General features: G+C 43.0%; 1 protein-coding gene across 1 annotated transcript; it reads left to right on the top strand.

The window, feature by feature from the left end:
* Positions 1-3,874: 3,874 nt before the first annotated feature.
* Positions 3,875-22,080, top strand: nuak1b (NUAK family, SNF1-like kinase, 1b). The gene is made up of 7 exons (XM_063904759.1): positions 3,875-5,109; positions 9,607-9,727; positions 13,528-13,679; positions 14,821-14,886; positions 15,002-15,121; positions 16,791-16,923; positions 17,575-22,080. The coding sequence occupies exons 1-7, from the start codon at positions 4,816-4,818 to the stop codon at positions 18,666-18,668; spliced, it is 1,980 nt and encodes a 659-aa protein (XP_063760829.1). The 5' UTR covers positions 3,875-4,815; the 3' UTR covers positions 18,669-22,080.
* The last annotated feature ends 233 nt before the right edge of the window (positions 22,081-22,313 follow it).

Here is a 22,313-nt window from a genome sequence, read left to right as displayed (position 1 = left end):
CCAAAGTGTAACATATATTGCAGGCTTTAAACTTTTTAAATATTTTCTTCTGGCAGCTCTTCTGTAGATGGTAAAACTATTATAACGTGTCTTCTAAAACGTATTTAGATACATACGGTTTTGGGATTTTGGCATTCACTGTAGGTTTAATATGACTGAAAACAATCACATGCAAGCATACAGTGTCAGCAGAGACTTTGTCACTGTCATTGTGACTCTCTTTTCAGACATTAAGTATGCCAGTTAAGACATACTATGTGTTTAAGGACCCTAACCGTCTGCTTTATCACTGCCAACCATCTCTTAAATTGTACCATCTATTTTTACGATGTTGGAATTAAATGTTACTGCCTACCAGCGCAGTAGCCAGGATTTTAAAAAATACTGAGTCTAAATTGGCCCAGCACAGCTTCAGGAATGTTTGACATAGCCACCAAAAAAATCTCTTCTCTGAGTGTGAATAAAAACTCTGATATTTCTACATTTTACTAATTAATTTAACCTTTCATTTGGAGCTTGAAATTGGTTGAATTCTTGCATTAAAAAGGTTAAATGTCAAGCAACCAACTTGCATTTATAACACATTTGAACTTTCCACCAGCACAACACTGTATTCCATTCCCATAAATAGAAATGAATGCCAGTACTGAGTGTATTCAAAGTGTAAATAGATTCACTTTGACACGGAGTAATCACACCAGTTTTGATTGTATCAGACAAACTTCCTTAGCAGATGAAGTTTGCCCAGTTGTCACGTTATCCTAGATTACAGTTTTTCTGGGCACTTAAATCATTACTTGTCCATCATGGCATCATAATTGAGATTTAAGGTTTATCCTTGACCTTGGAAACACCATTTGATGAAGCTGTCCCAATAAAAGGTTTATTTAGCTGTTCTGGAGCTTTTTATCATTTCACACAGTCTTTCAATGTTTTAAACCTCTATTGTTTTTCCCAACCATAACTGCCATATTGTCATGCCACATAAGTTTGACAAAAATAAAAATGGACATGATGTTTACTGTCATTTGCTATGTTATGTGTCTTGTGAATTGAAATCTCTCTAAACGTCTATTTAACAATGCCCCTAAGATTCTAAAAAGAAAAGAACATCCCAGTGTTTTTTTTCCTCAAACGTATGCTTAAAAAATGTTCAACAGTTGAGTGAGGGTAACCCATGTAGGATTTGCAGTTAATGGTCTTGCAAAAAGTAGTAAAACATGCAAAAACACTGATACGGCCTATATGGCAGAGCAGTTATACTTGATTTACAGCTGTTTCCAAAAAGCGTTTTTATGGTATAGGAGGTTTTTTAAAGTGTGTGCCTTTGGGAGATGTGGCAAGTGATAGCACATTAACATGGCAAGTTTATACATGACCCATTAAAGCTGTTTCCACGGGGGCTGCCTAAAATCATACACTGTATTTTCATGAGCACATGGGCCAGGCATAACTTTATGTTCATCTGTCTGAGGGCTCACTGGAAATAGTCTATACCCTAGATCCATATCTGTAATGTATGTGAATATATTTCCTATGTGTGTGTGTGTGTGTAATGACAAATATCAACAGTATGAAAAATAAGTCGTTTTTCCTAGAGTACTACTTTCTTGACATTGATGACACACTTTTCACCACAGGAGGGCAGTGGAGGCACTCTTTGTACACAAACTAACTCCTGTTTTAGCTGCAGAGTGCAAGTGAGGCCAAGGGATGAATCAGATCAGATACTAATCTCAGTCTGTGTTGCTAAAACTGAACACTCGACTTACACTGTTTAATAATAACAAATACCAGGAATGCCCAGAAATTACACCAGCTATTCCCAGGACCGTAGGAAAAAACAAATTCCCTTCTTTATTAGAAAATGCTTGACATCGGGCTAGACTTCCCCTTTGTAATTAGCAAATAAATATAAACAAGGACCAACACAGTCATACAATCTGTGTGATGGAATTTGAGAGTTGTGTTCCTGCATAACATAAAAATGTTTACAGACATAAATGAAACCACAACAAATTAGGCCAATAAACTAAAACGTTTCACATGCTGACATCTATTGAAAATGTTTTGAGTTGTGAAAATGTGCTTTTAATAGAGAAACGTCTCTACAAATCCACTGACTTTATTATTTTTTCAGTCATTATCATAAGATCTTACAACCAATAATACTATCATGACATCATAGTTCTCCTTTTATTGTATAATGTCCAAAAGTACAGAAAGGTTATTGTCAACTCTTGTGCCACGGACAAACTTTACATCCTCAGAAATATGGAGAGAAAACATGAATTTCAGTTATTAAACTCTAAAATGTAGTTTTTGCTTTGGTAAACGTTTAAAGGTAACAAATACAAGTTGTTAAAAGTGTGTTTACAGTGGTCTATAGTGCAGGCCACATGGAAACATGGAATTTATCAGATAATCCCTTCTGAGGTTTTTCTCAATTCTCTTTCAGTATGGAAACCAGATGCAAATAGGAATTCATTTGGCATGATAAATGTTTATAAAACATAAGGGAAGTGTAGAAACATTGAAATGGCAAACAGAGCCAAATATTTATTCCGGTCTGCCATTCATTACATTGGAATGAATGCACAACCTTGTACAGTATAACATTACATATCTAAAAACTCTCTCACGGTGTATATATTTCACATATTTTATCATTTTGTTTCGCAGTGCTTTGAGTTTTCCATGCTTAGAATCGACAAGACTGCAGCCAAACTTACTTTAAACTATATTAGAGCCGCTGTTGTTTTTTTGAAGATCTGCGGCTATGCCTATATCAATCCAGCTATTGCTATGATTTTAACTGCCAAATCCTCTATTAAGAAGAACAGTTCTCAAACAGCACTCGCCCAAGGATGCACGACCATTCTGTTGTTTTTACGATAAAAATGCAATTGTTTTACATCAGAGAAGGATCAATGTCTTTCATTGATTTTCCTTATGGTTTTCTGTTCAGACATTTATCAAGTCACGTCCTGCATGCCTTGCAACACTGAGCAGCTGCCACTTGGAGCCTTTAAATGCTAAATTGAAGGTTCTCTAAAATCAACACCTTTTTTGGGAGCATTTTCCCATTATCTTTTTGGTAGACAGTCAATACCGGGCACACAGGTTAATTAGTCAAAGATCATTACATTTTTTGAAATGTGTTAAGGTGTACTAACACTAACCTTTACCTCACAAATACCGTCTTTGGTGAACCCCATGGCTATCGTATCTGTATATGTGGCTTTCAGTACACCTCAAATGAAATTTAAGACACACAATTTTTCTTGGGCGAAATAGGGTGAGAGACCCTAACAGGCCCAGAAACAGCCAGCCTCTGTACATCAACTGGTTTTGATATATTGATGTAAATTATTGATTAGAGAGCTGAGAAAGGCTGGTAACAGCTGACAGAGCTGATTTTCTGTTTCCATATGCTAATGAGCTGGTGGGTGTGGCTCTTTATTCAGTGGTGGTGGTGGTATGGATTCTTTCATATCAGCAAGAAAATACTTATTCCTTTAATTAGGCTATATGTCTCTTGGAGGTTAACCAACCAACGGGCAAACACATGGTAAAGAAAACAAGACATGTGATAATAAAATTGTGAAAGGGCAAGTCATCAGTAAATGTGGAACGGTGCTTGAGCTGTGAATAATTAAGCATTTTGACAAAGATGGATGGCAGTAGGGATAAGATGAAGTGAAGGGTAATGGGGGGTGGGGTGTCACCTCTGTGCACATGATTCCCAGCTACGCCTCTGATCAGTCAAATCAGAGATGTGAGAGGGGAAGAAGAGAGCACAAAGAGGGAAGGCAGGAGAAAAGACAGGGAAGGAGGAGGAGGAGGAGGAGGAGGAGGTCTGCGTAAATCCCGCCTCCAGTCTCGTATCCTCTCGCAAGTCTTATTCACAGCCTCTCATGTTGAGGATAGAGAGAGAAAGGGGAGAAACAAGAAGAAGGGCACACGAAGAAGAGGAAGGGAGCAGCAAAACGACCATGGCAATACCCGAAACGTCTCAGCTTGAGATAGTGTCCGATCACAGCGCACCTCTACCGCCGTCGACTACTGCACGGAGCATGCAGCCGCACAAAAGACAGAGCCCAGATGAATGAGGAGCTGTACCTGGGCCGTGGACAAAATGAGGGTCATCTTCATCCAAAACGCCGGTTTCGTCGCAGCTTTCTCGCCTTTTAGATGTGAGTCGGTGATGTTGGCAGCGTTTAGGACGACAGATAAGGTGAACGAGCCAGAATTAACCACAGCTAGATCATGCAAGTCGACTGAGGAGTGAGGAGATCAGACCGATTGATTTAGTGTCTTTCTTTTATTGGGATATAGTTTGCACATACATTATAGCCAATTTATCATATTTAAAGCCAGCGTGTGTTCAGTTTCCGGCATGCAGCCTGCTGTCGAAATCTGAATACATATTTTATTACATATTGGCACTAGAATAACATTTATCCAGTGATACAGGACTATGTATCAGGTAATTATGGACCGATAATGTCCTTATAGACTCTTTGTGCTTAATCGATTAGTAGATTAATGATATAGCGATAATAACATGAATAGGTAGGAGGAGTGTCTCTGTTCGCTTTGATCAAAGCCATTGATCAACTAAGACAATCTGGAAATGTTACTTTCCATGTGTAATTATAGGCTATGACTAATAGGCTACGCGTTATTCCTTGTAATTTATTTATTTATTAATACTATTATTAGACCTATAAGTATTATATTATCAATTTATTTTAGCTAGGTAGTTTGAAATATTTAACAGTGGGAAGGTTATTTAAAAACTTCCCTAGTGAGATGGAAACCGCTTATTTATCGCCCCACCGAGGGGCACCCCGTCCCGAGGCCCAGAGAGGCCAAACCTCAGCGGGCAAACCGGCGGGGGGTGAACTCTCCCCTCCACCTCCAACACTGTGTGCCAGCAACTCACCCGAAGAGTCCCCGGCAAGCAGTGATGGACGGAGAAACTCGGGCGTGAAGAAACACCACCACAAGCACAACCTGAAACACCGCTACGAGCTGCTGGAGACGCTGGGAAGAGGCACCTATGGCAAAGTCAAGAAGGCCATCGAGCGACACTCCGGAAGAGAGGTGAGAGGCTCTAAGCAGCTGTAAACATCTGTCATTATGCTTTTTATGTGTTTGTTTTACGTGCATACTTATGTGAAGCACTTTAGTAGGCTCTGCAAGCATTGGTGCTAAAATAAGCGCTTGGTTACTCTCTTTGGCGTGTGCATGTCCATCCCCTCTGGGAATTCCCCTTGTGCTGAAAAGGGCCCATGGGGCCAGAGAGTTGTGGTTGCACACGCCTGTCCTTTGCGAGGCCTCACGACCGGATCCTGGAGTGCAAATCCGGCTACTGACTGACTGCTGGGACTCAAGTGATCCCAAAGCATCATGGAAAACAGCTAACTGTCCCCCAGAGATGCTACTAGGGCCAACTCAAAGGTTTTTGGTCAGTGTTTTAGACACCCTGTACGTTCTTTCAGTTCTGTTTTGAGTCTGTGTGAGGGTGTTTGCATCATTCTAACACTTTCTGTTTCTTAATTTGAGAATATTTATTGGCCGTCTTTGCTATAGTCGACTCGAGCTCTGAACTAATGTCCCTGAAGACTGCACATCCATCCACTCTCCAAATTTTTTTCTTTTAAATCCTCCTGTGGCAAAATTTGACCCCTGTGCTGTGCCCAATCTGGCAGGACATGATGAACTTTCCATGTGCCGAGAAGACCAGGGGGAAATTGAGTATAGGTCAGTCAACAATTTCCCCTAATGGTTTCAAAGCTCCTGCATGCTTGCTAAGGGAATCATAAAAACTCCAGTAAGGCTACTCTCTCTTGGCCTGTCCCACTTGGCTCCTTGTACTGTCTTCAGTATGTTTTCCTATTTATTATTGCCATGGCAGCAGCTCTAATGTGAAGCATTTCACTTTCACTTGCATTATAAACTTGCACAATGCATGTTGACTGAGCGGGTCAAGATAAATAATTTTGACAAGTGTTTTTGACATAGTGTTTCCTTAATTTAACTCAAATTGGCCAAATATTTTTGCTTTGGATATGGTTTGTTTAAGACTTTCCTTCTTAAATGTGTTGTTTTAATATGGAAATGTTCTTGATTTGTTGGCAAAACAGTACAAAAAAATACCTGTCAGTATACAAATAAATATTTGTTGGTGGAAACCCAGTGGCCTAGTGCCTTCCTTTCTCCTGTAATCTGCTGCACTGCCCCAAGCATAACGTTCAGACTTTAAATAGCATCTCAGTAAAGTATAGGACTTCCTTGCACCCCTGTGTTTCACGTGGGAGTTTGTATATCTTAGGAAAGTACTTTGGTTCCACATGGTTTGCCAGCAGAAAACAAAAAGAGTATGACTGCCAGCCACCTCACAGGCCACGTGTGTCTGGCACTGCATTGCTAGAGTTTACTTGACCTCTGACATAAAGTTAGTCCCCTGTGTCCATGTGGCAGATACAGTGATGCGGTGAGACTGTTATGCAATTATCTGAAACGCTGTACCTTCTCCTGGTTTGTTCACAAACAAAATGAGAAGGGCAGAGCGAACTAAGTGGGGAACTGACTGAGAGAGTTTTGTGTGTTACTGTTTGTATGTATGCACATGTGTGGAAAGAGCGGAAGGCACATGAGGGAGATTGATTAGATGTGGGCACATTCAGTGTGTCAGCGAAAGTGGAACTGAGTGACTGTCTGCTTTAATCTACAAAGCCATATGTCGTAGTGCTTGGCAGCTCACTGGAAACCAACATTACGAGAGTGCAATTGATCATAGAGATCATAGTGGGGATATGTGCACGAGCCACTGGAAGATGTGTTTCATATTCATATACACGTGAGAGGGAAAGAAAGAGACTTGCTTTGTCTTATTTGCCATTTAGATAACTATAGTGAAAAGGTTGTGGTGACAGCTAGGCCTAAAATAGGCAGTGACACATGAAAGGCCATCCACAGCAGGAAATGATTGAAGGGGAAGGTTAATATCCTGTATGGGGGATCCATCGCTAACTGGGGAGTTGCGCAGTTAGCACAGAGACACAGGGAAGCCCACCACCATAACAAGATAGGGACAGCCTTATCAAACGAGGTTAGAGAGTGATATTAATATGAGCTTTAAGCACCAGATTACATCATTGCCTAAAAATGGATTCACTGGGGAGGTACGCAGGAGGGGAACACACTGACATTCCTGTGCTATATGTGGTGCCGTTGATGAGGTATTATGATTCCTGGCTGTGTTTGAGAATATAGTTCACTGGAAAAGTGAAGGGCCTCTGCCTCCCACTCACTCTCTCTGTCTCCCCCTGACTCAGACACACACTAAACACAACAGAAGATCATGATCTTTTAGAGATGCACAGAAGGGTGAGCTTGTGATGAATACTTCATCTATTTTAATGGCCTGAGAAAGCACAGGAAGATGTCAGGCTCTAGTGAAGCGAGACATGGACTTTCACTTCAAACAGCTCCATTGCGCACAAGGTTGGGGGGGCGGGGCAGACAAGGACGGCCCCATACCTGGCAGGGGCCGACGTGGGCAGCAGTGCAGCGCCTGTTTACTGTGAGTGACAGTAATAGGGATCCACTTAAGGACAAGCTGTAGCTGTGTCAGCCAGCATGGCCAGCTGGCAAGTGGCTGATCTGCAGTCCTGTTTAATGATCCACATCGGGGTCGGGCCAGGGGAACATGAGGAGATACACAACCGATACCTGGCCTTTCCTCAAGCCCAATGCGGGAGAGCTGGCCCGATCAATGAGTTAACATCCATGTGGAATGATTATAGCTGTTAAAGATGGATTACTACCCTTCACCCCTTTTTAGGCAGCAGTATACAGAGAAACTTTACTGGCCCTCGTATTTAACTTTTATTGGTGATTTCTCAGTTGTTGCCCAAATTAATTAATCACTACATTAAATCCAGGAAGGTGACTCACATTCTACCTAGCTGCTAAACTCCAAAAGTCCAAAATATTACTCTCCTGTTGGGGATCAGTGATAAATGAGGTAAAGGAAAACATCAGTGTTAAGAAACAAACAACTTTGACCAATTATGGACACAGCATGTGGACCCCCTTGGACCCCAACTGGTTTATTATGGTATCATTTATTCCAATTCTATGTAATCAAGGGAAGCTCTGCAAGGGAACTATTCCGGTTTGGGGTTATTTTTATTGATGTACACGGTAATTAGCTTGGCACTCGCTACTGCCTGTGGTTTCTGCTGAATGGAATAAAGCTGGGCTCCTCAGAATACCACCGCCTAGCTAGGAGAGGACAAAAGTTTAAACTAACAGAATTCAGACTGAACAGACTGTATAGAGGCCGGATCAAAGCAAACCCAGGACTCAATCCAGAATGTTTAGGCTACAATTACAGTGACATGTGCTAGACTGTGTACTCTAGATTGGTTACTTTGGAAGAGGCCTCTAACCTCTCATTTAGGAGTGCATATAGGCTAGCTCTGAACGCATCCAGTTGCGGCTGTCTCTGACCCCGTTGGCATTGCCATGACAGGGAAATATTGTCAAATCGTGTTTAGTTGTTGACTGATAAAGCTCCTGGAGCAGGCCCATTGGCAAAGCAAATAGACTGAATCACTTCCTCAACCTCTGCCATTGCTACTGATTCCTCCGTAAACTCCCAGCAGTATTTCAAAAGTATACCATTGGCTGTTTAATCTGAAGGACTACAAATAAAAGACCGGGTCGTAATGTATTATCTTCTCTCAGACTTGTTGACAGGCCAGGAAACACAGCTGTGGAAGTTAAGTTAATCTTTAAAGTACTCTTCCTTTGACATCCCTGCCTTGCTCCATAAACATTTAACACCTCGTCATCCTATTTTTCACGATACTCGCTGTCCTCAGCTGTTTCCAGAGAGATGGTGGCTCTGGAAACTCCACCATGTGACTCAGACTTCCGTACTCTCTGTTAGAAACGAGTTGCGGGTCCATATTGCAGACCCAGCCCAAACACTGACTAATACCTGGTTAAACGTAGGCCCAGGGGGAGTACAAAACAAGCCTCTATTATGGCATCACATGGCGAGTTGTTTTTCACCTTCATTCTGCAGAAAAGAGACAGAGAGAGTAAATTACACTGTGAGTCTAAGATGACACCCCCTTTTGACTCATCTACTCGTCATAACATCAACGCCGGGTCAGGAGGTCAAAGGTTGTTATTCATGCCCCACGGGACCCCTGAGGGGGGAGGATATTGACGTTGATGAAGTACACACAGTTTATAGGGGAAGCTAAGTAGTTATACAAACTGATTTGGTGTTCATAGAGGCACACAGACGTCACATGGTGTACAGTATGTGCGCTGCAAGAGCCATTTACATTTTAAAGTTCACTGATAAGATAACGACTGTGACATGAATGTTTTTGTGGTCTTACGTTACACTTCTCTCTGGTCATTTCCCATTCCAGTTTAAATCAACATATTAATGTAATCAGATAAAGTGGACAAAAGGGAAAATGTCTTGCACCCAAGTTGTTTGTTGCTATGAAATTGAAATGTTATGGTCCTATAAGTCAGCTGATCGATGTGTCTCATGTCCTCTATTTCTAGGTGGCTATCAAGTCGATTCGGAAGGAGAAGATCAAGGACGATCAGGACATGGTTCACATCCGACGAGAGATTGAGATCATGTCTTCCCTCCGGCACCCACACATCATCTCTATATATGAAGGTGAGGGTTTGCTGCAAAAACTCAAACACATGACTATTCAAACACACGGCTTGCCTTGAATGCACATAAACAAAAACAGACATGTCCCAAAATTCACCCCTCCCTCAGCTCATTCAGCTCTTGTGGCCAAGCTGCAGGATTGTCATGTTATGACATACAGATGTCATAATAAGACCTGGACTACAGCTCTGGGATGTTATTCATCTACTGTTCTCTGTCTGGCTGCCTTGGCCAGTAAAAGTCTGGATGGCTATTTGCCGGTGTGCATCTGGATCTCTCTGAATGTGTGTGTGTGCACGTGTGCGCTAGGACGTTTGTGTGTGTGTAAGAGCGGTGGTATTCTAAGGGATTGCCTCTCCCACATCTAAGAGGTCCCATCTCTTGTCTTCTCTGGTCTTGATCTCAGGGCCAGACATCTGCTGATACTTAGAGAAGGCTGCAGCTGGGATCCAGACTGTGTGTGTGTGTGTGTGTGTGTGTGTGTGTGTGTGTGTGCATGGTTGTGTGTGTGTGTGTGTGTGTGTGTGTGTGTGTGTGTGTGTGTGTGTGTGTGTATGTGTGGAGCTAGGGAGACACTGCATTGACCTTAGTCACCCAGGCCTGCACCCTGTCTGACTCTGACCCAGTGCTATGCAGAGGGAGGAAAGGCCTTAAGCCTTTCCTGGAGAAACATCATATATCCAAACCAGGAAGCAACTCTCTAAATATCAAAGCCTTCAAGTCAGGCTTAAACGGCTCCTTTTTTTCATGAGCCCTTTTGAATGACCTTCATTCCACTGGAAGAAAAACTAGATGCATGGAATAAATGGTGAGTGCAAAGGTTTAACAATTCCCATTGAGTTCTTTCAAGATATTCCTTGCAATTAATCAGCTCTTATAATGTAGTCTGGGCCCTACAGTACGTGTCGGCAATTAAAGTCACAAGGTGCCGCACGTGAGTCGGTTTCATATGATTTGTGACTCGTGACTATTGTTATGCCTGTGTCAACAAAACAACAGTTTCGTTGCCCTTTTCAGGATAGCTGCCCTGGCACAATGGCAGCTGGTTGTGTGTCACTGCCCAAACTGGCTTACCCGCTGTCCTTTGTTCAGTGTCAAAGTCCCCAGGTTGTTATCAGAAAGTGAATATGTGACAAACATTACTATTTGTCATGGGAACGTGCCAGAAGTCAGCTGGAGATCTGAAGTGCAGCCAAGTTTAATGTGTTTTAGGAGAATGATTAAAAGAACACCCAGTTTATAAACTCCTCGAGTTTGTATGGTGTTCCTATGTGTGCTGCCTTCCTTTATATGCAGCCAACTCCACCAACAAACTCAACCAGACTCATTGGTCTCACTCTTTGGTGATTCTCCTAAAACCCAGCGTTAACTGTTGTGGCCTGGCCTCCGCCCAGCCTTCTTTAGAGATATATAGGAGGCCCGAGATCTGTGTATCCGGCAACACCCTTTTCAACAGCCCCTGCTAACTGCCTTGTGTGAAGCAAAGCTGAACCAGATGTGTGTGTGAAGATTGATTTGTACCACTCCCTCAAATTCTGCATCCATCAGCAAACTGTGCGGGGCATTTAAAAGCCGATTTCACTCTTCACTCCGAGGGTGCCCACTTTGTTAAACAAAAAAGTCAAACAAATTGTCCTTTTTACACATTTTTGTATCAGTCAACCAAACAACATGTAGCATGTTAATTAGAGAGCTTTAGAGGTGGTGATAGACACATTTTGTTGCCTTGGGATGGAGCCAGACTGTCGGTTTTCCCCTTTCTCAAGGCTTAATGCTAAGCTAAACCACTAGAGTCTGACTGTAGCATCATATAGGTGTACAGATATGACATTGATATTGATCTCCTTATCTCACTTTCTGCAAAAAATGCTAATAAGTGTATTTCCAACTATCCTTAACGAGAGAAGTGGAAATAAAAAGGAGATATAACAGTTAGAACAGACTTAAAACCAATCATCCTGCTGAGGGGGAAGAGAACCCATGTTATTACTACATTCTCTAGAGGTGACATAATTCTAGATAGTAATTTGAATCATATGTTTTGGTAGCCCAGTTCAGTAAATAATAACAAATTGAATTAAGCTGAATTAATTAAGCCGCTGATTGTTATCTGGGTAAAAATACTTCAATCAAAAAGTGTGGAGTTTCCAATAATTGCTTATTTATTGTTGCATCAATAGTACTCTAATATTCTTCCCTTCATAGAACTCTTCTTGACCCGTATGCAGGTTTGTAACACTGTCTGCCGTTAGAGTAGGAAATAAGACAATAGGTGCTAATCCTTTAGTGGTGAGGGCCCGACCTGTTAACAAAGCCCGGTGTCTGACAGCGAGGCTGCAGCAGTGGTTGGTTTACCAACCGGCTGTAATAAACCCCAAGTTATGTAAGCCAGGTAATTACTTCACCACCAGGGGTCAAAGGTAAATGGGAGTGCACGCAGAGAATTGGCTCACCAAGTGCAAACCCTCCATGGATCGCCGTGAATGTCACCCCAGGTCACCACTCTGTCCACCAATCAGAGAGCTGGCTCTCTTCTGGCCTCCTGGGTGCTTCCCAAACAGCCAGACAGTCGCAATCAGGGAGCATTACCATCACTCGGCAACTGTGTGTTTTTGTAGAGGATTATATCTATAAAAAGACCCTGGGAGGTGGGGTGAGGAAAGTAGTGTGACAAACTATGAAGGTGCTCAGTCAAGGGTGCAGAAAGCAGAGGCCTTCACCCCCGGTGACCCTGCTGTGTGGGAAAATCAACCCGCACAATACCGAGCAACATGGTTGACTGTGTTGCTGTCATCTCCTCAGTTTCCCTCTGTCCCTCTTGCTCTCTCTTCACCTCCCTGCCTAACCATTTCATTCCCTCCATGCCAAGGCGCTGGGAGAGAAGTAAGTTGCCAAGTTAAAATTATACACCAAAAGGCTAAATACTGACACAGAATTATATGTTTGGTGACTGCTGATGGATAGGAATGCTATACAGTGATACAACTGTAAGAACACTACCTTCTCCAGTCACCAAATGTGTACAAAGTCGGCATTCAAATACTCAGTTTGAAGATTAATTTCCCAGCATTCTTACTCTTGATTTGCGCTTATCAAATAACATTTCTGTAATATGTTAAGCGGTATATTCAATATATTATTACTACTGTGACTTGAACAATCAAACAAAAGACAAAGGAACAGTGACACACAGAAACTCATGACGCGGTCTTAGAACAAAAAGAGGATGCTCCCACTGGTGCTGAGTAATACATTACTTCTTCTATTATAAATATGAGCCACATTCTTCCGTGAGAAGGGAAGATTGTGCCGTGTTGCCACAATAAACTATTGTACAATCATGTATGTGATATGGACACTCAGTAGGGTGGTTAAGAATGTGGGAGTGTGTTGTTGAATGTGCTGACATGATGTGAAGTAGAAGTGTTATATGTCAAGGGCATCAGCTGACACTATAGTATACCCAAAGCTGACTTTCTCTCCATGAAATTGTTCTTGCTTTGTCTCTGTCTATCCACTGCTCTCCACCTCATTCTTGTCTCTGAGGGGTGGGCTTGATTAAGTTAACAGCCCCTCCCTGCACTATTGGGAAGGAGCCAGACACATGAGGTGGGGTTTGGGTGATGTAACGCGGGGAGAGAAATAGAGATGTAATGTGCTCGTCTGGAATTTGTAGTCCTGCTCCAAAACTAAACAATGTTCATGTGTGATATTACTATGATAGAAGTAACCTGGAATGACTTGCCAGATGTATTTTTCCTTAAAGTAGATATTAAGGATTGCTTTCTTATCATTTTCAGTGTTTGAGAACAAGGACAAGATCGTGATTGTGATGGAGTACGCCAGCAAGGGCGAGCTGTATGACTACATCAGCGAGCGCCGACGCCTGAGCGAGCGGGAGACGCGACACTTCTTCAGACAGATAGTCTCCGCCGTACACCACTGCCACAAGGTGAGAAAACCCATACCACACTATACATAGAGAAAAAGCACGCACATTTATTTTTGTTGGTCCCCTTAAATTTCTCTTTGCCTCACGCACACACTTCCAGACTATGTTTTCCAGGCCGCAGCATGCGTACTGTAACATTAACCATGCACCTCCAGAATCAGCTATACAGCCAGTTAATCTGCAGGCCCTACACAGTATGCTTTTCTTGGCGCTGGTGTAGGGGAGTCATCTGTTTCTGAGTGAAGATAGAACACAGGCCAGTTTGATTCAGGCTTACACTCAGATTTCAGTGCGCCAAACAGTCCCTGAATTAATTCTGTCCTCATCTGTTGACACTCTGACGGATGTCCCAAGATACCCCTAAAGCTTTTCCCCAGAGATTCAGCTCCAGGCACGCCTCCCATGTCAACCTCTGATCCACACCTCACTAAACCCCAAGGTCCCAGGGCTTGTTTGGATGGGCTCCCCTCATGTCATCCGCTACCCAGCTGCAGATAGGGATGATGTCATAGCCCTCAGATAGGAGAGTCCCAGACAGCCTTGAATGATGAATCATCACCACCAAGCACAACCTCCCACCGGGTGGGGTGGTGTGAGTCACTGACACAACAAGCAAACAACCATTTCTTCTTTGTATCCACCAATCAAAGTCATGAGAACACAAGCTCCCTGCCAGGCAATAACCAATAGGAGATGCCCTGTGGAGCGCAACCCTGGGGGGTGGTGTGATGGGTGAAGTCACTCCTCTGCATCTGAGCTAGGATCGGCTTGTCTGCATACCACATGTTAATTCCTGGGTTTTTAAAAAAACTCAGGCATGGTTCTTTTTTAATCCCTGGATGTTGTGAGAACATCATTCATACAGAGTGGTAATTACAGGCTCATGTTTATATGACACATGTGAGTCAACTTAAAAAGAAAATCAGAGCAGATGTCAGCATAAAGACCCCAGAGGGGACAAGACCAATTAAAGAGTACTAGACCAACAGGCTGCCTTGATTTCCCCCGAGAGCCACAAGCTAACCTTGTCACAGTAAATCATCGCTTAATACAATGGACTGTTTATTATTTGGATCCATTGTGGGTGAATAATGAATCGATACATGCATCAATCACAGCGTTGTTGTTCGTTGTTTTTCAGAATGGAGTGGTGCACAGGGATCTGAAACTGGAAAATGTGCTACTGGATGAAAACTGTAATATTAAGGTGAGTGAAACATCACCTGCAGGACTATGCAGCACAATCTCAAATGATCTTTGTGTGAGGGATTAACGCTCACATGGCTAGAGTAAAATTCACATGTATACCCCTGTTTCCACAGATTGCTGATTTTGGACTGTCCAACCTCTACCACAAGGACAAGCTGCTGCAGACCTTCTGTGGCAGCCCGCTCTATGCTTCACCAGAGATTGTCAATGGGAGACCTTACCGTGGCCCAGAGGTGAGACCCAGTGAACCAATCAATGACAATGGCTGAAACCAGTGTGTGAACTTAATTTCTTGGACACAGTTTCCTTTTATCTATTCATCATCACCATTGTGCTCCCTAGCTGTTAAATTTAGTGTGAACCTCCCAGATTGCTCACCTTAATTAGCTTTTATCTGTAGTATCTCACGAGTGATTATCATCATCGCATATGCCATACACAAAGAGGTGGATAGGCTTTATTTTCTTCTTCTTTGATGGGATTACTGTTAGTCGCTATTCAAAGGGAGGTCTCTCTCTTGCAACTCCACAGTTGGTCAGCTCAAATACGGTCTGCATCCCTTCCCTGTCCTCCCCTTCCTAAAATGCCTGGGTCTTTTGAAGTGAGGAACTGGAGGATAGTTTTTCCTTACTTTCTCTTCATCTTAATGGGATCGGAATGAGCCTCCACAGCCTCAAAGAGACGCTCATGGTCAGAGTAACATAGTTTTGGTGAAATAAAGAGTAAAAAATGTTTCCCCAAAGCCACTTATCTGGCAATTCCAGACTCATTCTGAAGGGCGTCGTCTCTGAAATTGCATCAGTTACATAAAACAAAGCAACATACCGGGGAAAAAAACTTGCATTTTTAGATATTCAACTCCAACCATTCAATTTAGAGTAATTCACTATAATTTCCTCCAGAGTGCTAAAAACTACAGCAGTCCGATTGCAATCGAAATTATACAAACCCGGTTGGGGTGAGGCCACAAATTACAGCAAACACCAGCAACGAAAATAGAACACAACAATAGTGCGTGCCCCATCTCGCCCTCGGGAATCGACGAGTGGCAAAAAGAGAGAGAATCACATTCTTGATGTGGGTCCAGCTCCTTTAGAGGAAGTACACAAGCTCTTTAAATGGCCCTATCTGATTTCCTCTTCCTAGACTATGTCTCAAAGCTTTAGCTACCGCCATCAAAAGCACATTCCTCAGGACAACTCATCCTCCCTTAACCACAGTCAATACACACGCATACATTACATTTCCCTCACACACACACACACACACACACATAGCGAGACAGGTCATCTGCTGACGACTGAGTGGCAGCGTGTCTCTGGCGAGTCATCAGGGGCCATCACAACCCTGCTGGAGTCATTATCCGGGTTCATTCCCACCACTTCCCACGTGGCTCTGCATCTCCTTATGCCCCAGACATAAAACTTATGTAACCGCTTACTTAGAAAGCCACATTGCATTAGGTTGGTGGTCAGAAAGTGCTAGCTTCTGCTTGACAGAGCAGGAGACAGTGGGGGGGGGGGGGAGGAAGGGATTTATCTGTGTGGAAACAAGCCATTTCCCACCAGCGTACAGTCATTCGTCATTGTTGTTATATGAAAGACACGTAAGAGAAGCACTGTGAAAGCTCTTAAACAGAGAAGTTCTTGTGTGTTGATTGTATGAAAAACTGATTTTGGTGCCTATTAATGTCAAAGTCAACTCAGCTGATGGTGTGATGTTCCTCATTTATTTTCATCACATCAAACCTGGACTGGCAAAACTGGATTTTTAAGACCACAACACAAAATCTAACCCTCACTTTTTTTGTTTTATTGGCCCAGTGTGTCTTTTTATTTGATAGGCAGTGTGTGTGCTGCGTATGATAAAGTAGTTTCTAACCAGATCCTTTGTTTCCTATAGGTGGACAGCTGGGCTCTGGGGGTGCTGCTGTATACCCTGGTCTATGGGACCATGCCATTTGATGGGGGAGACCACAAGAACCTCATTCGCCAGATTAGCAACGGCGACTACAAAGAACCTACTCAGTCCTCAGGTACTGCGGGAACCTCTGTTTGTATTTCGACTGCTTTTTCCCATGGTAGAAAAACATACCTGATCTCACTGCCCTTTCATAAAACTAAATCATAAACTATTCTTGCAAATCCAGTTCAGCTGCACAGCAGATAGTCAGAGGTACACCATTCGTCAGATCCTGAAACCATTGACCCTTGTCTTTCTGTCTATAAATTGTAAAGCACTCACTCTTTATGTGAATTCCAGAAAATACTTAAAGGTCTGTGGGATGTTGGTCCATAAACACTAGATATGGATCTGACGGCTTTCAATGTACAAAATGTGGAATCTGCAAAATCCATTAAGCGAAAATACTCTTTTTACCCCGTTTTGTTGACAGTTCAATGATAGTTGCTAAGCTACTGAACTGTCACACTACTGGTTGATTTTTTTGAAAATGAAATGTAATAAAGACTGAAGAGTCATTTGTTCACAAACTCAATTATAAGGTAGGACCTTGAGGCACATTTCCATTTCAAATTCAATATCTCAGAGCAATTAGCAAAATAAATGTTTTCTGGCCAACTTAATTGAGTCCTGAATGTATTATATTATGCTGGTAAACATATATAGTGGTGTAGAGTATTATATCAGACGGCTTACTGTTTGTTCATGTTCTATTACCTGTTAGATGCACGTGGACTGATCCGCTGGATGCTCATGGTGAACCCTGAGCGCCGGGCCACAGTGGAGGACATAGCCAACCACTGGTGGGTAAACTGGGGCTGGAAGAACAGCGTGTGCGACTGCGAGACCCAACGAGACCACGGAGGCTCGCCCATGCTTGCCCGCTTCATCGACTGGCAGAACCGCACTGAGCCACGTGGTTCTGGAGCCAAGGCTGCAGCCGCGCCCCAGCTGCTGCGTCAGAGGCCCAAAAAGTCCAAGAAGGAAAACGGCGAGGCAGGACAGGCCCACTGTGGAGCGGAAGACAAGCCCGGGCTGAAGAGACCCAAGGGGATCCTGAAGACCAGGGTTACTGAAGAGCAGCGAGCTGCCAGTCTGGAAGAAACAGAGTTGGGCCAGGGAGTGCTGCTTCAACAAGCTGAAGGGGGAGAGGATGCCTCAAGCCCAGATCAAGAGGAAGACGAGCCCAGTTTGGGTGGAGGCTCGCCAGCTAAGATGGTGCCCTCTCTTCCCAGGAAGGGCATCTTGAAGAACAACCAACAGCGGGAATCAGGGTACTACTCCTCCCCAGAGCGCAGTGAGTCCTCCGAGCTTTTAGGGGGCACCAGTATGTCTCTGCTAGCCACCTCCCCGCCCAAGAGAGCGATGGGGAGAAAAGGCATCTTGAAGCGAAACGGAAAGTACTCCACCTACAGCGGGCCTCCATCAGCGGCAGCGGTGGCTGGAGTCCTCGGCGAGCCTCCTCCATCAACCGACTCTGGTCTGTCCCGCAGTCAGAGTCGGCCCTCCAGCATAGTCGGGGAGGACAGCTCAGCTCTGTCCCTGTCGCCCAGCTCCCTCAGTGGGGCCGAGTGGCATTCCTCCACCCCCCACCTCCGCCCAAACATCAGGGCCTGCGTCTCGGCTGAAAACCTGCTGCAGCTTGCCAACTTCAAGGGCTTCCAGACTGCCCCGCCGCACCAGGGACCCAAGTTCAGCCGTGGCTCCAAAACGAGAGGCTCCCCGGGGGACAATGGCAGCTTCTCCTTGCTGGGGGACCTGGAGGACATGACTCAGGTGTACCAGCAAGCCCTGGACATCAGCAGCAACCTCACCTAACAGATGGGTGGCAGAGAAAGAGGAAGCAGAGGGAATCCAACGTGTGTGTGTGTGTGTGTGTGTGTGTGTGTGTGTGTGTGTGTGTGTGTGTGTGTGTGTGTGTGTGTGTGTGTGTGTGTGTGTGTGTGTGTGTGTGTGTGTGTGTGTGTGTGTGTGTGTGTGTGTGTGTGTGTGTGTGTGTGTGTGTGTGTGTGTGTGTGTGTGTGTGCAGATGTTTACGGGTGGCATTAACGACCGGTGTGTTGCTGGGATACACCTTTTGGGAAGTAGTGGTTTTCCAAATGGGGCTGAAATCTTGATGGAAATGATATGTCTTTGCACACACACACACACATACAGACAGATACACACTTAGGTGTACTTCTCTGGCCAGAGGAAATCCAGTTAGGGTTTTTTGAACCAGAGAGAGGAGCTGGCACGAGAGAATGCCACCCAGTCTGCTTTCTTGGCCCGCCCATAGACTTTGCTGTGTTCAACATGTTTACATATTCAGCAAGAAGGCAAGTTAGAATCACAAACGCAGCAACCAGGTTGGCTCTCCTTGTACCACGCATTCTCGAGTTTAAGTTTACACAAGCACCTTAAAACTCACGGAGAGCACATGCTTTTGTGATCTTTACTTCCTTTAAAAAAAAGAAAAGAAACAAACCAGGGTCTTGTTCCAAAAATAACTGACATTGCTGATTATTTATTAATATTTTTGTAGCTTTTTTAGTGCAAAACTGGTGGGTGCTGGCTGTTACTGGAAGAGTCTAAATCTCCAACTCTTTGTGTGGAACTGACATATATAATTATGTTACTCGGTGATGAGAAACATATATATACTCAGCATATATAACTGTGTCTGCGCTTGTAAAACACGCAGGCAAATATACCTTCATAAAAGCGTATGTCCTATATATGTGTATGATACTAGGGAATATGTAGGAAGTGCCTTTTTTGATTCATAATAAAAGATTATGTATGTCATTTCCTTAAAGTGGAGGGAAAAGCCAGGCCAACCTGTCACCAGTTGTGCTTTTTTAAATGTTTTTTGTGAATGTGGAGAAACCCAGGGCCTTTAGCTCACAGCTGAATAGCTTTACTCTGTCGCGGTTCAAAGGTGAATCTCAAGACAGTTGAGATCAAACAGTCTCGTCTCCATCCCCCCTGCTCCTAGATTCACACACAGATATGCCAGGATCTACAGGCCCCCTCAGAAAGACCTCCTCTGTGTTCTTTGTCAATGTTTGAGCCCATAGTTTGGGTTGTCAGCAGTTTAGGTGGTTTGGTTGCATATTTGCTGGCAGCACTACAGATCTGGAGGGACTCACCTTGTGGGGCATTTAGTGGAGGGAGATGGCGCAGACACCATCTCACAGTCCTGGAATGTGCCTGGCGCTCTTAACCTTGGTTGTTTCACATTTCCAGGGCTACCTAATAAAACTGCCTGTTAAGTGAGATATTCAGTTTTCTTGTTGTTGTTTTTTTAGCCAAAGACGTATAAGGTGGTTTTCATTGTCAGACAAGTTAATATTTTACCCCTAAGCCCTTCAAAAGAGCTAAGTAGGCTGGTTTGTTTAGCCTGCTGATGACACAGCGAATTCCTCAGACAAAGGCTGGAGACGTGTTGGTGCTAGAGATCTCTATCAGCCCCGGCCCGACTCAGCACAGGTGGGATCTGCGGTCCGTGCTCAGCCCTCCAGCTGTGTATACTAGTCCATTATGTCAACCAAGCACAATTAGCCAGCTATTGTTTTCATTTGAGAGTAAGAGAGAGGCAGCGCATAGAGATTTATAGATAGAGGGAGAAGAAAAGAGTTGTGAAAGAGTGATGCTTGGAAAGGTGCTAAGATTAGAAAGGACTTTCCTGCTAAACACAGGAAAGGTCAAGGAGTTAGAAACAGCGTCGAAGGAATTGCAAAGTAGAATAGTGAAAGTAAAGAAAGTGAGTAGAAAGAGTAGATGGAACGTTGTTTTTTTTAATACCAAAGATGTGATGAAGCTTTGGGATGTTTTGGTGTCAGAGGTTAACGGGATTCCTCTGGAATGTTCTTTGACTTTGGAATCCCCATTGGTGAATGAAATCATCCCCGTATTAGCTTTAGCTCACGGTTGTTTTCTTTTTCTTTTCAGCTTTTATTTGAGATGCCGGAGGCTGTTGGTACAGCTTGTCTTGAGGGTCAGTCAGTGTGTGACTGCATAGCCCTAGAAAGTGCGTAACACTTTTCCAAAGCAGCAAAACGTGGGAAAACGACGACTGATATCCAAAATATGAAATGATGTAGATGGAAAACCATGCAGTAGACGACCCTGAGAGAAAGATCACACATTGAATGTTTTCAGTGGTCCTCTGGTGTAAAGCAAAGGTCCTGGGTATGGATTCAAATGAAAGACCCATTGCGTATTATATTGCATTTTATTGCCTTTTGTATTGCCTTTTATTGTCAACTGGATTTACAGTGAGAAAATTATACTATGTTAGTATTTTTGTTTTATTATGCTTCTGTTTTTGATTTTCCAAAATATAAGAAACTTTATATTGCTTTATGTTATGGCAGAAAATACTTCCTTCCTTGAAGTATTGTAATTTCTCTCCAGAAATGGACAAATCTAATCTGAATTTGGTTTGGCCTCAGTTTTCTCCTGTTTTGAAGCCCTTTAACAACCTCCAAATAGCACAAACCAACTACATGAATTGGAATAAAGCAAAGTATATTTACTAATGTATCAAGAAAATTGCATTTCCACCTCTACCAAAGCAGAGGAGGTCCATAATGCTGAAACAACACCAGGAGGAAAAGGAAATAAAGCAATGGAAAGAATCTGACGACAATACTTAAACTCTGCCAAACTGGAAAACGTGGTGCATATCTGTTAGTTAGCAGAAAGTCTAATCATAGGAAAACTTGACTGGATATTGTTATGACAATAATGATAAGTTAGTATTGATATGTTATTTAAGTATTATTTTCGTTACGGCTCATTACTATTGATGGCTATTGCCACAGTTTGTTTTTTTTTGTCTGTTGGTGATCCTGGACTGCCAAGGTGGATTAAGTTGCGTGCCTTCGGTATCTTTTATGAACTTTTTTTTTTTTTGATAATGAAAATGATTATCAATCTGTTTTTATACTTGTATTTATTGGTGATCAAGCCATTTAATTTGTTGTTAAAATACTCCCTGTTTATGCTTTGGCCTGCTTTAGACTGTTTGTGTCCAGGATGTACTTACTACACAACAAGTTTGAACTAAAATGGTATCATCTCATTGTGAAGGCAGCAGTCAAGCGTGTGTTTTTAAGATCAACAAATCAATAACAGTTCTTCAAATCCTGTAAAATGTCTTAATTCATCCATCTGGGTGTATTTCTACTCAACACGATGCCTCTGTTGTACTGTATCAACTCAAATAAATGGATCTTGAAAGTAACACGTATTTGTTTTGTCACTTAAGTTTCAAAAGTGCGTATTTAAAATGAATTGACAGCATTCACTTGAGGTGGACAGGGAGAAACTCCAGGTATAAATTACTCTGAGATAGTACTGAGTGTATGACCTTCATATTGCAAGTACCCTACATCCCTTGTACAAAAAATGGGTCAAACCTGCTGCTCACACACTAACAGTGTTGCTTTAAACCATTTCTATATCATGTCTGACTTC

This window comes from Eleginops maclovinus, chromosome 2, assembly GCF_036324505.1.
Source record: "Eleginops maclovinus isolate JMC-PN-2008 ecotype Puerto Natales chromosome 2, JC_Emac_rtc_rv5, whole genome shotgun sequence".
In the NCBI taxonomy this organism is placed as follows: domain Eukaryota; kingdom Metazoa; phylum Chordata; class Actinopteri; order Perciformes; family Eleginopidae; genus Eleginops; species Eleginops maclovinus.
This window is presented reverse-complemented; position numbering and strand designations above follow the sequence as displayed.